Genomic DNA, 18,634 nt, shown 5'->3' with positions numbered 1-18,634 from the left:
GCACTAAGAAAATGACTGTGATGAGTGAGGAAAAATAAGGAAAGATGAAGTGAAGGCAGTTGTTAAGATGAGAGGAGGTAAGGCACTTGGGTTGGATGGATGTCATGCAGAATAAAAAAAAGGAGGTACAGTGATGGTGGACTGGCTGGTGAGGTTATTTGATGTTTGTTTAAGAGAGGGTAGAGGACTGGAGGAGTGCCTGTATAGTTCCACTTTACAAGGGAAAAGGGGACAAGTGTGAGTGTAGTAGTTTCAGAGGGATCAGTTAAAGTGTAGTTGGGAAGGTCTTGATTAAGAGGATTAGAAGAGGAACAGAGGGAGTAATTGGTGAGGAACAGTGTGGATTTAGGATGGGTAGAGGTTGTGTAGATCAGATTTTTGTGGTAAGACAGATATATGAGAAACATACATACATATACCAAGGCTTTTTCCCCTTACTAGGGAGGTAGCCAAAAAGGAAAAGGCATAAAATCACTCCCACCCATTCCACCCCTGAATACACTCCACATCCCTCTTATCTTAGCACCTCCTGGATGATGGGTCATCCCTGCACCTTGTCCACTGCCCTGGGTCAGAAGCAGTGTCACAAGACAGCACATCCACAGCAAGGCCGCTTCATTAAATCGGCGACCCCCCCCTCTCCGTCCCCCCATGCATAACAGGAGAAGACGGGGAGAAATCCCTTCAGGCTGCGTCAAATTTTGCTCACACATACTACCTCACCCCCCTGCCCATTCCACCTCATGCATCACAACATGCAGTTGCAGTTGATACTTTAGGGTCTATATGGGGCGCCTCTACAGACCAGAGCCACACATTATTTTGTCTATGATAGAGGAAAACTCTTCATAGAGAAATGATGACACTTTTATACTACGACTGTCCCTCCGTTATGCTGTCCCCCAATCCCTTGCTGCTATCCTGTACCAATTCTCTGAGTATTTATTTTCTGCTGTGGGGGAAAAGAATACTGCCACCAAGTATTTCCACTTGGATCGTAAGAGACGAGAAGAAAGGGACAGGGAGTGGGACTAGGCATCCTTCTCCTTGTAGCCCCACAGGGGACATTCCTAAACGAAAAAGCAAAGGCATATATGAGAAAGCTTTAGGAAAAGGTAAGGATATTTTCTGGGCTTTTATGGATCTGGAAAAGGCTTATGACAGGGTAGACAGGAAGGCACTGTGGAAGGTATTGCAGATATATGGGATAGGAGAAAAGCAGTCGATAGTTTTTACGAGACTAGTACAGCTTGTGTTAGGATTAGAGTGGGGGGTGAGGAAGTATATGTGAAATTAACACAACCCATAGTGATTTCTCCCCGTCTTCTTTTCTACATGAGGGGATGGAGAGGGGGGGTTGCTGATTTAATGAAATGGCCTTGCTGTGGATGTGCTGTCTTGTGACACTGCTTCTGACCCAGGGCAGTGGGTGAGATGTAGGGATGACCCATCATCCAGGAGGTGCCAAGATAAGAGGGTGGAGGGGAGTGGAGTATGTTGGTGATGGAATGGGTGGGAGTTGATTTTATGCCTGTTTTTTGGCTACCTCCCTTGTAAAGGGAAAAGCCCTTGGTATATGTATGTATTATTACTCAGAGTAAAAGAGAACGAGTACTACAGCAGTGACTTTGTTTTATAATGCGAGTAGTGTGATGCATATTACATATGGCAGCCGATGTGGTGTGTGAGAATTTGAGTCATACTGAAGTGGTTAATGGACTCTTAGGCAACATTTAATCATCATGAATCTAGAAAGTACCTATGGTGCTCTCCACATGAGCAGGTTAGGGCATTGCTACTTGTAACGGAGGACAAGGTGATGGTGGTTCCAACCCTGCCACCAGCAAGTTGAACCAAGGGCATGATTCACTAAATTCCACACTACAAAGTCTTCTGTAAGGGGTATTGTCCTAGCCTCCTGATAGAAGGGAGTTTATGATGTTAAATAGAATCTTCCCTAAAAAACATGCTTTCACATTTGATATATTAAGGACCTCACATTGAAGTCAAACAAGAAACTAAATGCAGAACAGTAACAAGTATATGATTTGGGTGTGCCTTTAGATTCAGCCATGACTGGTTTTGGACACAAGGAACAAATGAACGAAGAAAGATAAGCAAAAGAGGCATGGAAGGCAGAGGTGGATGGAGTGAACTTTAGATGATATCTAAGGATGAAATGGATGAATTGGGTGAAAGGGACTTTGAGCAAGAGGCAATATGATGAACAGGGAAAAGATAAGGGTGAGTGATGGATGGTTGTGTAAGGATGCTATTTTGATGAAACCCGAAGGGATTTTCTCCTAGTCTCCTCTATTTTCTACACGAGAGGAAGAGGAGAGGGGGTCACTATAAGTGAAGTGGACCTATTATGGATGTGCTGTGCCTTGCTGCACTGCTTCTGACCTGGGCAGTGGGCAGGGATGACCCTTTAGTCATGAGAAGCTAAATTAAGAGGGTGGGAGGGGGTGCATTACTTGACTTGGCTAGTTCCCTTATAAGGTGGAAGATGTCTTTGGTATATACAGTAGATAGAAAGTGCAGTACAAGGCCAAAGACCAAATCCTGAATATATTCTATCATTCTCATTCAAATCCTGAAGTAGTACTTGGATATATATAATCTAACACTAACACGATCCTTGTCAAAATACAATACTGCAGCCAAGATTGTACAATTCTATGGCAATGGCTGACAAAAAATTATTCCAGTTTCCCACAAAGAATCTAAGTTCACTATTCACCTTTGGCAACTGTAAATCTTCAAAACACCCATTTCCAGCTTCTCTGGGGCGACTACAGTTTGTTAAATGATTCAGTCATGTTGCAGTTACAAGGCAGTCTTAATAAAAACAAAGCAAGTCTTCAATCAATTTATTTTAGAAAAGAATTGGTCAGAAAATAAAGCTAAAAGTGGATTTGTAACAATATATTCATCTTATACTTTCTTGTACACTCCACTGTGTGTGAACAAGTTGGAAGATTGACTGCAAGATGCAATAATTTCTTTCATACATCATGAAAGACTAATGAAAACATGGACCTCTTTTTCTCTAAAAAAAAAAAAAAAAATCTTAAACCTGTTGTATAGCTAAAATGCATAAACTACAGTAAGAATACAATTTCAATAACAGGGTAATCTGAGAAGTGTTTCAAAGAGGCTTATGAATACTACTTATATATATACATATAATAATCCCATTTCCTCCATTCGTAACTGATCACAAAAATATAAAATGTGTTTCAGAGGATGGAAAACTTTTTCACCAATACATTTTATTTAAATAACTTCTTAAAAGAAAACCTGGCCTTGCAATTCCGAGCCAGCACAAGAAAATGTTAAGCTCCAATCCCTTTGTACTTTACACGAGCATGACGCCTTAGTCCCTTTCGCCTGGTGACTTCTTTTGTCTTTTACCGTAGGATTTCATTCAGTTACGGGATACCACACAGACCGAAGGGACTTGGGTTACGTAATCCAAATAATGCCAACTTTCACTAGACAATGGGCTAGCCCACGGAATGATCATTCTCTTCGTACTCCTAACATTGACTAAACAGAAAGACTGATATATTATACACTTTGATCATGTGTCAAGTATGCACTTGGATAACATGGGAATGGAAAGTCAGATGTCTGACTCGAAAAGAAGAGCAAGTTCCCACTTCAGTAGTTGAAAAGTTGTAGAGACAAGTGCAGAATGGTAGAACCTATATGGATCTTCCGAGCCCTGTCAAAACAGGAAGGAACTGCACCATAAAAGTAGCACCTTACATGAACCTGCCACAGAGCAAGAAGATGTAGCTAGCATAGAGCGACCGCCCAAAAACTCAACAAGAAATTAGTCTCATTGATGAGGGATTCTCTAAATACAGTGGTTTTCAAACTTTTAACTGCTGACCCTCCCAACCTATATTATGCAATACAGTATATCCTTGTTTTAATTCACTTCCCTATAAAAGATCTAATGCACACATCATTGTCACCTTCCATAATACACAAATCTTCATCCTCTTCCAATTCTATGGTACATTTTGCATTTCCCTACTTTTTTTTATCTTTACATACCAGCCTTTGGTATATGTACGTACATATCAACATATATTTCCTTGTATAATATTTAGTTATTATACTTAAAAAAGTACCCTGTATATTATACAATGAAGTTGCACTATTTGGAGGTATGGACAGGATCAAAGGCAGTTGTCTTAGAAGTAATGGAGATCTTCACTTTAATTTACATTTAACCGTTAGTAGTTTCATATCTTATTTTGTGCACAAAGACTAGTTAATTTGTTTGTATATAAAGAAAGAGTACATGGAAAGAGTGTAGTTTGTCTTCCCTTTAGCAGATGCCAATTGCCAATTGTTTTGATCTGTAGTAGTTCATGGCTATATTGGTGACAGCTATTAAGTTACATATAGTATACAAAAAACTACAGTAAACTCTCAATCATCTGTATGTCCACAATCCAAAACTAAATTATTGGCATGATTAACTACATATGAAAAACTATCACAAAGCAATATCTACAGACTGAGGTAAATATATGTATATTCTACATATCTCCAAGAAGTATGTTATGCTAACATTTTGTTATGAGCATACAGTATTCTTAAAATATATCACCAATTTATAAATGAAAATCAATATAGATTCCTACAATCAATAAACCATTTCTAGAAGTCATGCCATTAATACTCCATAACTGAAGACAATAGTTGATCCTAAAAATAAGTGTTATTATGGAGCCTGTTTTTTTTTTGTTTCAATATTTAAATTCATTTACATTTATTATGCAATATCTTACAACAATAAGTACTGATGTGTAGCGTACTGTTATACATTTATACTAATTTGTCCAATGCTAACATAACAGCATTGAATTGATGGGTTATCATAGAAGGTATTAATGTACTTTTTAATATCACACTCAATATTATATATAACTATATGCAATATCAAATGTGTCACTCAAAACAGCTATGGTTGAATAACTGGAGAAAACTGAGAATTTACTGTAGTATTGTCTTGTCTTGCTTGTGGCAGCTGTCATTCAAAACTCAATGTTTTGGTCTGTGCAACTTCACATAATGGCAGTAATGGCTGCTTCAAATTATGAGTTATTATGAATTCATATTTATACGAGAAATATAGTCTATCCTGCTCTAGAGTTCATCAATCTATTTTGTTAGATATAGTACTGTGTCTTGATGCATTGGTTCTGACCTGGGGCAATGGGTGCGATACGGGGATGACCCATCATCCAGGAGGAGCCAAGAAAAGAGGAAGGGAGAGAGGGGTGGTAAATGAGAGTGGAGTGGGTGGAAATGAAATGGGTGGTAGTGGAATTATGCCTTTTGACTTTGACTACCTCCCTTGGTATATGTATGTATGTATGTATTGTATTCCCTCATTAGATTCAGTCTGTTTCTGTAAGACCTACTTAGTGAAAAAGTGACAATAATGTCAATACTCAATAGACGGCATGACAAATAACCATACCAAAGAACAACGAAACAACGAAAGTGTCATGACTGCAAACAGTAGTGGTGCAAATCAGTTATGTGACTCTTTGTTCCGATTTCCAATATTCTTCATGCTATATCATCAAACTGTATATAGGAAGCAAGATATTGTCCCAGGTCTAAAATTTTCTTAATCATTCTTATTCAATGTATGACCCACGTAAGGTAGTCTACAACTCTATATGCTTATAATGCAAAACAAAATGTCTCATATTACTGTGAAAAATACTATTATACTGTAAGGTAGGAAGTTTGTATTTATTGCAACCTTTGCCTTATTAATGCAATAGTACCTTTCACACATTTTTATAATGTCTTTTCAAAATTAACATACATGGAAATAGTTATATTCAGGGTGACGCAAAAGTATTCTTGCTAAAAGTACACTGGTGTACTTATCAAAATGAGATTCATTTGCAGGATACTACTACATTATATCATGTGATTGGGCATACAATTTAGGCCAAACTCTATAATACGAGTATTGGAACTGGTATGTTTGTAATGTCCTGTCTGTAATATAATCACTTCTACTGTCTGACTGTACTATTTCTTCTTCCATGTTGTTCTATAAATCAATACATCTGAATGTAAAGCTATTCCTTATGTTTTTTTGTATACTGTTTTTGTTTTCTTAATTGGTGGATACTGTATCATGAAGAGTTGATGACTGGTGAATACTGCTCTCCTACTACAGTAAATTCGCGCTTATCCGAACGCGTTTTAACCAAATAATTGCATTAACCGAACATTTTCTCAATACAGTAGCCATCGCTTCAACTGAACGTATTTGGATCTCAACTGAACATTCAAACACCCCGCCACCTCTTCCGCCACCCCCACAAGCTTCATTAAGTGCTCACACGGTGGCAGCACACTCCATGTTTAAACCTGATCGGCTGTTTATACTCTATAGAATATGTTTATGAACTATTATAAGCATTTCCATGTGTATGTTAAGTTTACTGGTACGAATATTGTAGCTGACATTACCGCATAAAACTCTACAGGAATGAAACATACAAAGTCGGATTAACCGAACACTTCGGTTAATCGGACATTTCTAATCCCCCTTGGAGTTCGGATAAGTGGAAGTTTACTGTACTACTATAAGCCAGTGAAACAGTCTCGTATTAATACAAGACAGACAACAGTCCAATGTTTCTTCCCCAAGAAAACTAAGGGATAGCCTGAAGAACCAGACACTGGGACTTTGGGGTTGAAGTCAGTGAAACTTGAAGTAATAATTGCATTTCTTGTCTCTTTAAATTCCCAAACTGAGTTTGTGCATTAAATCAAGGATATACTACAATTCTGTCATGACCCCATTGCTTATTCTTCGAACACAATGACACCTAATACTACACAACAATGACAATTTAGAATACAGGACTATCTATCATTTCAAAACTGATTGTTCTTCAATTCATAAGGCTTTTTGGATTTTAATTCTACGCTGAAATATTCCTCTCACTTTTCTGCTGTGCAAATCTTTCTCAGATAAAGCTCATTCAACTCCCCCACACCCACACACACATCCAGATCACATTTCCCAGTTTGAAAAACACTGCCTTAATCTACATGAGAATGAGTATGATACATGACATATCAATTGCATAACTGTAAAGTTTATACCAAAGATGTACTACTTTTATTATCGAGTGAATGATTGTAAAATTTGCAATACTTCTACAGTACTACTTTTACTATCAATTGAATATTTGTAATGGTTATCTCTAAGCAACACTACTTTTACTGTCAAGTGAATATCTGTAACATTTCTATCGATGGAGTCCTACTTTTACTATTAATTGAATATCCATAAAGTTTATATCTAAGCAGCACTATTTCGACTATCAATGAATATCTTCAGTACTATTTTATCGAGTGAATATTTGTAATGTTTATATCTATGTAGTACTACTATTACTGTCAAGTAGATGATTGTAAAGTCTTTAATACTGATGCGCTTCTACTTTTATTATTATGTGTATAATCATAATTCTTTTTTTTTCTAAACTATGCAATAATAATTTCACTAACTTGCAGGGCTACTAAGATAAACATTAGGCACCTAAAGCTTGTATTCAACTATAGTTAACACTCTATTGTGATTCAGACTCTTGAACTATATGCTAACTTTGTTTTCTATTGGAGTTGGGTATTAAAGTTTCCAATGGTGGATGCATCTCTTCACTATCTCTATATGAACTATTACATATTGCTATGTTGCACCAAAAGAATTAAGTCTGCCACTGGAAATATGGTAACTTTCAGTTACGTGCAGAAAATACGATAACTTTCTGTTACGCGTGCAGAGAGAGAAAAAAAAAAAAATCTGCCTTCATAAATAAATGAACACTTTACAACGAGTTTCCACCAAGTGATTATGACCATGAAAATATACATGAGGGGGAAATGAGCTAAAATACTACTATCTTAAAATTCATCATGTACAGGTCTTTTCTTTTTGTCTTTTTCAGGTGGAAAAGCCCAAAAGGATGAAGGAAATCCAATGGCATCCCTTTCCCTCTTGGCAAAGGCTGAGAATGAAGACACACAATTGGCAATGAAGTGGTTGGAGCGTCCAAGAATTGCTAAGTCTACATGTGGGTTTGAAGGCTTCAACATATGAGCTGTTACCTGTAAGATAAGGAATACTGGATTAATCTGGACTGCCCACTTACTACATACAATATTAGTTTACGCTAGTATGCTAACAGAGGATGAAGCTAGGAAGAATGGATAATCTTTGAGATGAAGTGTTTAAGACAGCGTTTCTCAATCTTATACCCTTGCGTAACCTTTAAGATAAATTGCCCGTCTCAAGGAACCCCTGCGAAAAAAAACATATGCTAAGTATTTCTCATCTTACTTTCATCATAATAATAGATTAGATAGGATGATGTCTATATTACATTATTACAATAACCTTTTGCAGAGCCTGGGTTGAGAAATGCTGGTCTAAGAAGTAGGTAGGTGTGATGAGGAGATGGACAGTGACAAATGTGGAGGTAAGACAGAGAACAGGGATGGAAAGAGGTGTCAGACAGGGTAAACCAGTGAGTCCCAAGGTGGTTTGGGCATTTGGAAAGAATGGGTGAGGAAAGACTAGCAAAAAAGTGTGATAAGCACATGTGGATATAGCAAACTTGAGAGGAAGAACCAAATGGTTGAATGAGGTAAAGGCGCCCTGGATGTGAAAGATATATGTATTAGTCAACAGGAGAGGATGCAATCTTAGTAATGAGTGGAGACTGGTTGTAAATAGGTGATGAAAAAATGTGGCCCAGTAGAATGTCCATCTTCTCTCCCAATATGCACTGCCAGCTACACTCAACAAACTAATCTCTCTAAAGTTAATACATAAAATTAAAGCATGAAAATTAATGAGTACATAATAAAATTTATATTACTTACCTTCATCCTTTTCAGAGCTTCATTCAGTTTGTCAATCATGTGATCACTGTCCGATGCCACAAAGATACTCTTTGCCCCAATATTTTTGATGACCCTTTTAAGTTGCTTAATGATCAGATTTTCTGGGGGTAGGCAGAGATCCTTTGTTGAAACACCATGTTCATTGCGATAGCCAAGGCACTGCGGAGCTGCAAACAAGTTGGGGCTATGCTCCACGTGTTCACAGGCTCTTTCCTGCAACCACAGAGAACTGTCATTTGATACAAGGCCTAAAATCATCAAATGAACAATGTAATAAGTTTACTGAAAAACATGTTCACAGGCTCTTTCTTGCAACCACTGTGAACTGTCATTTGATACAAGGCCTAAAATCATCAAATTATTGACTGAACAATGTAATAAGTTTACTGAAAAACATGTTCACAGGCTCTTTCTTGCAACCACAGTGAACTGTCATTTGATACAAGGCCTGAAATCATCAAATCATTGACTGAACAATGTGATAAGTCTACTGAAAAACATGTTCACAGGCTCTTTCCAGCAACCACAGTGAACTGTCATTTGACACAAGGCCTAAAATCATCAAATTATTGACTGAACAATGTAACAAGATTACTGAAAAACATTTTCCATAATCCATAAAACCAACCAATAAAATGAACTGACAACACTACATACCCAATCTATGCCATTGCGAAGATGCACACCAATGAATGGACCTTTAGGTAGAGTCTTTATGAAGGACCAAGTTTGTTCTTCAATGCTATGGCTCCACTGTAGGTACTTGTGTAAGTAAATATTCTCCTTCTGGACTGGAAAACTTGCTGGTGCTCCCACAAAAGCAAGAACTGCAGAAAAAAGAAATATATGTAATGATACTCTCTATGAAAACACTCTAAATACCGGTCACCTTCTTTACTAAAATACTTTCTTCCCAAAATTGTTGTCAGTTTCTTAAGAAAAAAACTGTATTCATCCTTGTGTGACCTAAGATAGTGAAAGTTTTGTTTGGGGTGACAGTTGGATGCTTTATGAGTATGTTGACTCACAATAATGGCAACCTCATTATACAACAATTTCATTGCATTCCTGTAATACTGATTGTATAATAAATGATCACATAATGAACATTTTCAGTAGGGTTACACATGGGAAAAGTTTACAAGAATGTGAGATCACATAAGACCTTATAAGAGAACATTTGCTCTTTGTGGGGATTTATATATACATACGTACATATACCAAAATCTTTTTCCCCCTTACCAGAGAGGTAGCCAAAGTCAAAGTCATAAATCCAGTCCTACCCATTTCATTCCCACATACTCCACTCCCATCCACCACCCTTCCCTCCCTCTTTTCTAGGCTCCTCCTGGATGATGGGTCATCCCTGCATCTCACCCACTGCCCTGGGTCAGAAGCAATGTAGCAAGACACAGCACATGCACAGCAAGGCCACTTCATTTAATTGGCAACCCCCTCTTTCCATCCTCTCAAGCAGAAAAAGAGATGATGGGGAGAAATTCCTTCAGGCTGTGTCAGAACATCATTCATACATTCTCCCTATCTCTTCCCTCCATCTCCCACCCACTTCCTTTCAAGCATCACAGCATCATCCACACACAACCATTCTCCACTCACCCCTATCTTCTGTCTTCTTCAATCCTTTCTCAACAGACATTCCCCTCTTTCCCAATGCCCTTTTTACCCCATCCATCTCATCCTAGGTTGCCCCCTCATGTTCACTCCTTCCACCTGTCTTCCACACCTTTTTTATTAATCTTTCTTCACTCATTCTTTCCATGTGTCCAAACCATTCCAATACTATTTCATCAACTTATCTCCCAACTTCTTTTCCACCCCCACTCTCATCCTCACCTGATCATTTCACACCCTATCCAGCCTAGTAACCCCTACCATAGTTCTCAGGCATTTCATACATATGAACTTTTCCTCTCTTATGTTCCATGTTTCTGCCCCATACAGTGATGAAGGCACAATCACTTCTTCATAACATTATCCTCTTAGCATCCATTCCCAAATCTCTATTTCTCATTATACTTTTTAATCCCCCAAGGCATTTACTTGTTTCTCTCAATCTACATTCTACCTCCACCTCTACTCCTTTTCTTGCCACTTTTGCACCCAGATATCTAAAGCTTTCCGGTTCCTCCAGTCTCTCTACCTTACTACTCACTTCCAATTTGCTGCCATATTCTCCCCTTGTACATCTCATCACCTTACATTTACCCACATTTATATTCAATTTCCTTCTTTTGCACACCTTCCCAAAATCTGTCACTAACTTCCTTAATCCCTCCTCTGATCCTGCTAAAAGTGCAGTGTTGTCAACAACCAACAAATGGCTTATCTCCCACCTTTCTCCCTTTTCTTTAACCATCTCCAATCCCTGGCCCATTACCCTTGTGTTTACCTCTTGCACCACCCCATCCATGTACACATTGAACAGCTAAGATGATATAACACATCCCTGATGAAGTCCCAACTTTACCTCAAACCATTCAATCTCTTCATTTCTAATTCTCATAAAAACTCATGACTACTCTTAACAGCTTTCTACTATCCCATATATCTGCAATACCTCCCACAATGCCTTCCTGTCTATCCTGTCATAAGCCTTTTCCAGATCCATAAAGTCCAAAAAAGACATCCTTACCTTTTCCTAAAACTTTCTCACATATCTGCCTTACCTCAAAAATCTGATCTACACAACCCCTAACAGTCCTTAACTCACACTGTTCCTCTCCTAATCCCCTCAATCAAAACACTCCCATAAGCCTTCCCAACTACACTTAAACTGATCCCTCTCAAATACACTCACACTTGTACCCTTTTCCCTAGTAAAATGGAACTATACAGGCATTCCTACAGTCCTCTGGCACTCTACCCTCTTTCAGACAAACATTAAACACCTTCACCCGCCAGTCCACTATCACCGTAACTCCTTTTTTAGACTCCGTATGACATCCATCCAACCTAAGTGCCTTACCTGCTCTCACCATTTAAATAACTCTTTTCACCTCATTTTTCCTTATTTCTCCTCCATTTTCCTCATTCATCAAGGTCATTTTCTTAGTGCTTCCCACTGCATCTACCTTTCTCTCCCTATCCTCCTTCATATTTAGCAACTCCCTAAAATACTGTCCATCTTCCTCTTACTGCCATCTCTTTCATTATCATCTCTCCATCTGCACCTTTTACCTTTTCAACTCTACTTGATTTGCCTCCTCTTCCTCCCTTAATTTCCTTCCAAAACATCTTTGTATTACTTTCAATTTTTTCTGTCATACTCTTCCCCATTTCACATCTGCTCTCCTCTTTGCCTCCTTTATCTTATGCTTTACTTTTCTTTTCTTTGCAACTCTCATATGCTTTTCTCATCCTATTTTGTAACCAATCTGTAAATGCTCATTTCTTCTCTTCTACAACCTTCTTTGCTTCATCACCCCACCACTCACTACCATTCCTTCTACTTTCTCCTTTCCTCTTTGTTCCACACACCATCTTTGGACACCTTGTGACTCACTCCTTGAAACATTCCCACTCCTCTTCCACTCTTAGTTCTATTCCAACCTTCACTCCCTCCCACTCTTCTCTCAGCTTCTTCTTGTACTCCTTTTCTTTCTCATTTAAGTAGTTTACTCTAAGCACCTATCCTTTTTCTCTTTCTTCATTTATCCTCCACTCTCAATTTACCTTCCACCAAAAAATTATCTGATATTCCCTTTCTCCCCTAAGAACATGTATATCCAAAACTCTTTCTACTCTTCTACCACTATATAGTCCATTAAAGCCCTATCTACCACCCTTCCATCCATCACCCTTTCCTATGTGTTCTGATGCTTGACTTTCTTCCTAAACACTGTATTTGCTACCATCAACTCTCTAGACACATCTCCACTATCATCCCTCCACTATGATTTTTTCCTGGAACTCCACACTTCCCAACCACTCTGTCTATTGGTTCATCTCCTACCCTAGCATAGAGATCTCCCACTACTACTACACAGAGATTTCGCCATAAACCCTCTATACACTCATTTAAATATTTCCAAAAAGCCTCCCTTTCCTCTACACTCTTCTCACTACCAAGCCCATATACACTTACAAAAACCCACATCTCCCTTCCCAGTTTCATCTTCATCCACATTAATCTTGAAGAAACCTTCTACTCCACCACACATTTACCTATCTCTTCATTTACAAGTAAAGCCACCCCTTCTCTCCCTCATCCTCTCTTCACTTGTGACACCCTCCCAACTACACTCTCAAACTCAAACTCGCCCCTCCCTTTCAACTTACTTTCACTCAATGCCAACACATCCATCTTTCTTCTCACAAACACAATGTCTATCTCTTCCCTTTTACTCTCATCTGCACCACATCCATGTACATTAAAAGACCCAAACCTTAGGGTTCTGGTTGGAAAACTCCTCCCAGACCCTCTTATGCCTTAGCTTTTTTTTTCTTAGGAATGTCCCCTTTGGGACTACAGAGAGTAGGATGCCTAGTCCTATCCCCTTCCTCTTTTTGTCACATTTTATGACTTGAGTGGGAACACTGTGGCAATATTCTTCTCCCCTACTACAGAGGATCTATGAATACAGTTAAATTAACTATTAGATGTCACATATACACTCAATTGAGTGTTAATTTGTTCAGTGGCTGATATTAGTGGGACAATATGATTCCTATGGGCATTTTCAGCATTGATAACTATAGTATTCCTTACAAATTTTTTTCTTTACATTTGTCAGCAATTCAATTTTGAAGTATCACTTTATTTGTATAATCATCTTTTTCTAATAACCTGGGTTATCACACAACTATAGTAATTGCTTGGGGATTCAGAATCCTCTATTCTCTTATGAGCCTTTTTCTTTTTTAGAATCCTTTTTTTCTATATTAAGCCAGTTTAGATAAGGTTGATTAGAGTAGGGGAGGGACAGCTTTCCTGAATTGGAATGAAAGTAAGAATTGTCTCAAAAAGTATGTTTTGAATTATTCCACAAAACTGATCCACAAAATTTTCAACTATTTTTGACTCCCAGTGTGTAAGCTATAGCTTCAGCACATTAAAAATACTTCTAAAAGTTATGGAACTTCCAACAAGTAAAAAATTAACAATAACTAAGAGAAAATGGTTAAGACAGATTACAAAACAGACTGAGACTCACCTGGCCACTCTGAAGGTGGGAATTCTTGGTTCCACTTCACAGCCATATCATGGTGATGAACATCATAATTCAGAGGCTTATAGAACTGTGAGCCAACAAAGTCGACATCATAGGTGTCCCAGAATGGACCGAATGGGTTGCCCTCTTTAGCATTGCATCCCTCAGAATTGTGACGAGCCATGTAACAAAATGCTGATGGTAAGAAAGGAGCAATAGTATAATCTCCTGTAATGTTCTGAAAAAAGGTATGCAAAAATATACACATACAAATGGAATTATTGAGTGGGTGAAGCAGGCAGTACAACAGAATGATTATAACCACAATGCTATTTGGAGCAAACTTGCAATGTAAGGGAGGACAAGATAAAGATACTTAATGTTTTTGAGATGAAGAGCTTGAGAAACATATTAGGTGAGGTGAGACAGAGAATGGGGATGGCCATGGTTATAATCTGAAATATTTTTTATATGGTGCATCGGAATTAGGGAAGGTGTGCAAAAGAAGGAAGATGAATATAAATGTGGGTAAGGCACTGAGATGGACAAGGGGAGAGGACGGCATCAAATTGGAAGTGAGTATTAAGGGAAAGAAGCTGGAGGAAGTGGGTACCTTTAGATACTTGGGGGCAAATGTGAAGGGAAAGGGAGGAGTGGAGGTGGAGGTAAAATGTAGATTGAGAGAAGCAAGTAAATGCCTTGGGGGATTAAAAAGTGTAATGAGAAATAGACATTTAGGAATGGATGCTAAGAAGAGATTGTATGAAGGGGGTGATTGTGCCTACAGCATTGTATGGGGCAAAAACATGGAACATAAATGAGGAAGAGTTTAAATGTGTTTGAGACATAAATGCCAGAGAAGTATGGTAGGGGTTACTAGGCTAGTTTGAGTGAGAAATAAGGTGAGGAGGAGAGTGGGGGTGGAACAGGAATTGGGAGATAAAGTTAATGAAAGAGTATTGGGATGGTTTGGACACATGAAAAGAATGGGTGAAGAAAGATTAGTAAAAGAGGTGTGGAAGGAGGTGGATGGAGTGAACATGAAGGGACGACCACGGATGAGATGGATGGATAGGGTAAAAGGGGCACTGGGAAAGAGGGGGATGTCTGTTGAGAAAGTATGGGAGAAGAGGGAAAATAGGGGTGAAAAGAGAATGGTTGTGTATGGATGATACTGTGATGCATGGGAGTAAGTGGGGGGATGGGGGGGAAGGTTATATGTGAATTATATTCTGATGCAGACCAAAGAAATTTCTCCCTGACTTCTCTTTTTCTGTATGAGGACAGAGAGAGGGGGGTCACCAATTAAATAAAGTGGCCTTGCTGTGGATGTGCTGTGTCTTGCTACATTTCTTCTGGACCAGGGCAGTGGGCAAGATGCAGGGATGACCCATCCTCCAGGAGAAGCCAAGAAAAGTGGGAGGGAGGGGTGGTGAATGGGAGTGGAGTATGAAATGGGAGGAAGCAGATTTATGCATTTGATTTTGGCTACCTCCCTTGTAAGGGGGAAAAAGCCCCTGGTATATGCATGTATCGGCAATTCAGTAACAAAAGTGAACAATCCATCAAACGTGAGACAAACACAACTTTTTGTGACAAGTGAACCATCAGACAAATTACTGTTAAGGAGAGAAGAAAAATTTGAAAGAAAAAATAAGAAAGTGGAAACAACAAAGAAAAGCTAATGACAACAGAGAAAGTAATTTCTCCACTGCCATAGCCTAACCTTACCTACTCTCTTCTCGGGAGGCCAAATCTTTGGAGCCAACTTCTTCATGAACTCTTCCATGGTCATCACACGATGAATAGTATTAAGAGGTTCAGTCTTAAAGTAGGTGTCAAAGGGAACTTGAATCTATAATGAAGAAGGAAAGTATCATATAAAAACAGTTTAAACTACCATATACTTTTAGTAGGCAAATACTTGAAATCATGCGTTAGTTTGTTAATAAAAAGAATGCAGGGTATCTCAGAACAAGCATCTATCGGGAACCAAAAACAAGGTCCCCCCCCCCCCACAAGGAACAATAGGGGGGCAAAATACTATCATCAACACTATTTGACCTATCTACACATGACATCCCACCCTAAATCCTGAGATCAACACCAAAGTGTTCACATACATAAACAGCCTAAAAATTACAAACCAACACAGCAACTACAAAGCAGCAGGCTAACAAACTCAAATATATCTCAATGAATTAGACTTATGGCTGACAAACAGAATGTATGCATCCTCTCAGAACTCCTATAAGATATCCTCAATGGTCTAATTAAATTGCCCACTGACCAAAAACCCTAAATTGCTTGTCAAGTCTTCACATGATGTGCATATGAGCATCACTCCACACATAAAAGATTTCACATTTCCCAAGTTTTTCTTAGGGACTGACAAGTCATGTAACATTCTTTTATGAATGGAAGACTATCTCCTCGGTTCTTCTACCCTGCTTAAATCTCTCCTTTACTAACTCTAAAACTCCACTTCTTTATTATAACACTAGCCTTAAGGATAGAAACACTCATTACTACTGACCAAATACTTTATTTCTGCTAAGCTTTCACCCAAGTGCAAAAGAGAGAGGGTTGGGTGGATTGTGCATACTATGATCTGGAGAAAGCAGTTGAGAAAGTACCACTTTTGTGGAAACTGGACACTGGAGGAAGTAGAAATGACATCCTTGAATGGATAAATGATTTCCTTATACACCAATACATGAGAACTATATTGAAGGATAAGAAGTCAGGATGAAGAGCTCTGATCATCTTAGTCCCACTTGGGGTTGATGTTGGCACCTACAATGTTCTTGATATATATACAAATTATATAATTGAAAGCACACCAAACTTCACTAACATGTTTGTGGATAATGCAATGATTGTGAGAATTGAAAATGAAGAATGCAAAATGCTACAAGAATTTGACAACATATATGTGTGGAGGAAATTGTAGAAAATGAACTTTAATGCCTAAAATGCAAAGTAATGGAAAAATGTAAAAGCTTAGAAAGACCAATTAATAACTCAACAGGAAAAAATAAATTAAAAAAGCAAAAGAAGAGAAAGATCAGGGAATGCTGGTCACAGATAACAACGAATGTTTTAAAATTGTGTGAGAAACATTTTTGTTTTTGATTACTGACAAATATAAAAGTGGCTCTCCCCCACATGTATGGTGAAAAAATCACTGACTACCTCCCCTACACTAGAATAGGCAATGGTAATGTGGTCTTCACATCCGGTGAAGGAACATAAAAGAAAATACAATGAGCAGTGACCAATTGATTCACAACCTTGCAGAATGTACAGAAAGATGACAAGTATTGGACCCACCATTATTGGATGAGGAAAGAGTAAAAGGTAGTAATGTTTTGGACATTAATGGGAATAAGTAAAAGTGACTGGAGTGATCTCATGGTCCGTAACAAGTCATGAAATCATGGAAAAAAGCTGAAAGAAGAAAACAAAAAGACAGTGAAAGAAAAGAAAAAGAGAAAGACCAAACATATACATAAACAATGATAATAATAACAATAAAAATATATAAAAAATAATATAAAAAACCACAGCTCTCCATATACATGCATTATCTCATAGAATAGCTTCAAAGCTAATAGAGCCAAAGCTAAATTCACGAATATGATAGTTGAAGAAAAAGGGATGGGATCTCATTAAGTATAACTCCTTTCCTCTCTATTACAATTAAGTAAATACTGACGACATATAAAAAGAGTGAACATGCCTCAGGCGCAGTAAACACAAAGAGGAAACAATCCATGACATTTTACACTGCCCAATATTCACATGACATAGAAAATCTAATCTCTTTTCTGAGTGATCTATGGAACCAACTCTGGCTATGACTAGATCTACAAACCTACTGGCAACAGGTCTACTGCAAGAGAACGAAGTCTACAGCACTGAACATGTAGAAACTGATGATAATAAACACATTCCAAAATCCCACAAATTAACAAAATAAATGAGACTACTCTTTCAAAGCAAAATTTTGCATATAATTTCTGTTGGTCATAGAATTGTATGCGGAGTCAAGGCATGCTAGGATTCAGGAACTCCCTTCACAAGGTCAAGGAGGAAGATGCCATTGCTATATACAAACAGAACTGTACCACACTATTCCATGCACAACTAGACATGAAGAGCATGTAACTAGATAATGAAGTTAAACTTACAGATTTGGAAATTCCTGGCTTGTATTCAACCCATGGTGGTAGGACCAAAGTGCGGTTCAGGCCTTTAGCAAATCCTAGTGACCCTAAGAAATGATCTGCCTGGTTACCAAAGCGACCTGAAGCCAAACATTAAGTTTCAGAAAAAATGCAATCTCATTAAATCTTGGCCTACCTGAAAAAGAAAGAAGTCTTACCCTATGGAAATAAGGCTTTATAGTTCTTCCTTTTTAACCTTTGTTAATGTAATATTTTTTTTTTATTGCACTCACCTACCAGTACTATATTTCCATATCATCTAAG

The 18,634-nt window shown here is 38.2% G+C and overlaps 1 protein-coding gene across 1 annotated transcript in view; it reads right to left on the bottom strand.

Moving 5' to 3' along the window:
• Positions 1 to 2,859: 2,859 nt before the first annotated feature.
• The window catches only part of O-fut1 (O-fucosyltransferase 1), a 16,754-nt gene continuing 979 nt past the window's right edge, over positions 2,860 to 18,634 (bottom strand). Inside the window, exons 2-7 of the mRNA XM_076177878.1 lie at positions 18,335 to 18,450; positions 15,873 to 15,996; positions 14,145 to 14,336; positions 9,628 to 9,797; positions 8,950 to 9,183; positions 2,860 to 8,172 (exon numbers count right to left, since the gene is read on the bottom strand). Coding sequence (XP_076033993.1) covers positions 7,969 to 8,172; positions 8,950 to 9,183; positions 9,628 to 9,797; positions 14,145 to 14,336; positions 15,873 to 15,996; positions 18,335 to 18,450 — 1,040 coding nt within the window. The 3' untranslated portion in view covers positions 2,860 to 7,968. The remainder of the gene's footprint in view (positions 8,173 to 8,949; positions 9,184 to 9,627; positions 9,798 to 14,144; positions 14,337 to 15,872; positions 15,997 to 18,334; positions 18,451 to 18,634) is intronic.

Source organism: Oratosquilla oratoria, chromosome 41, assembly GCF_046742065.1.
Source record: "Oratosquilla oratoria isolate Oo_2021 chromosome 41, ASM4674206v1, whole genome shotgun sequence".
Classification (NCBI taxonomy): Eukaryota; Metazoa; Arthropoda; class Malacostraca; order Stomatopoda; family Squillidae; genus Oratosquilla; species Oratosquilla oratoria.
The sequence above is the reverse complement of the archived record's forward strand: the minus strand, read 5'-3'. Positions and strand labels throughout refer to the sequence as shown.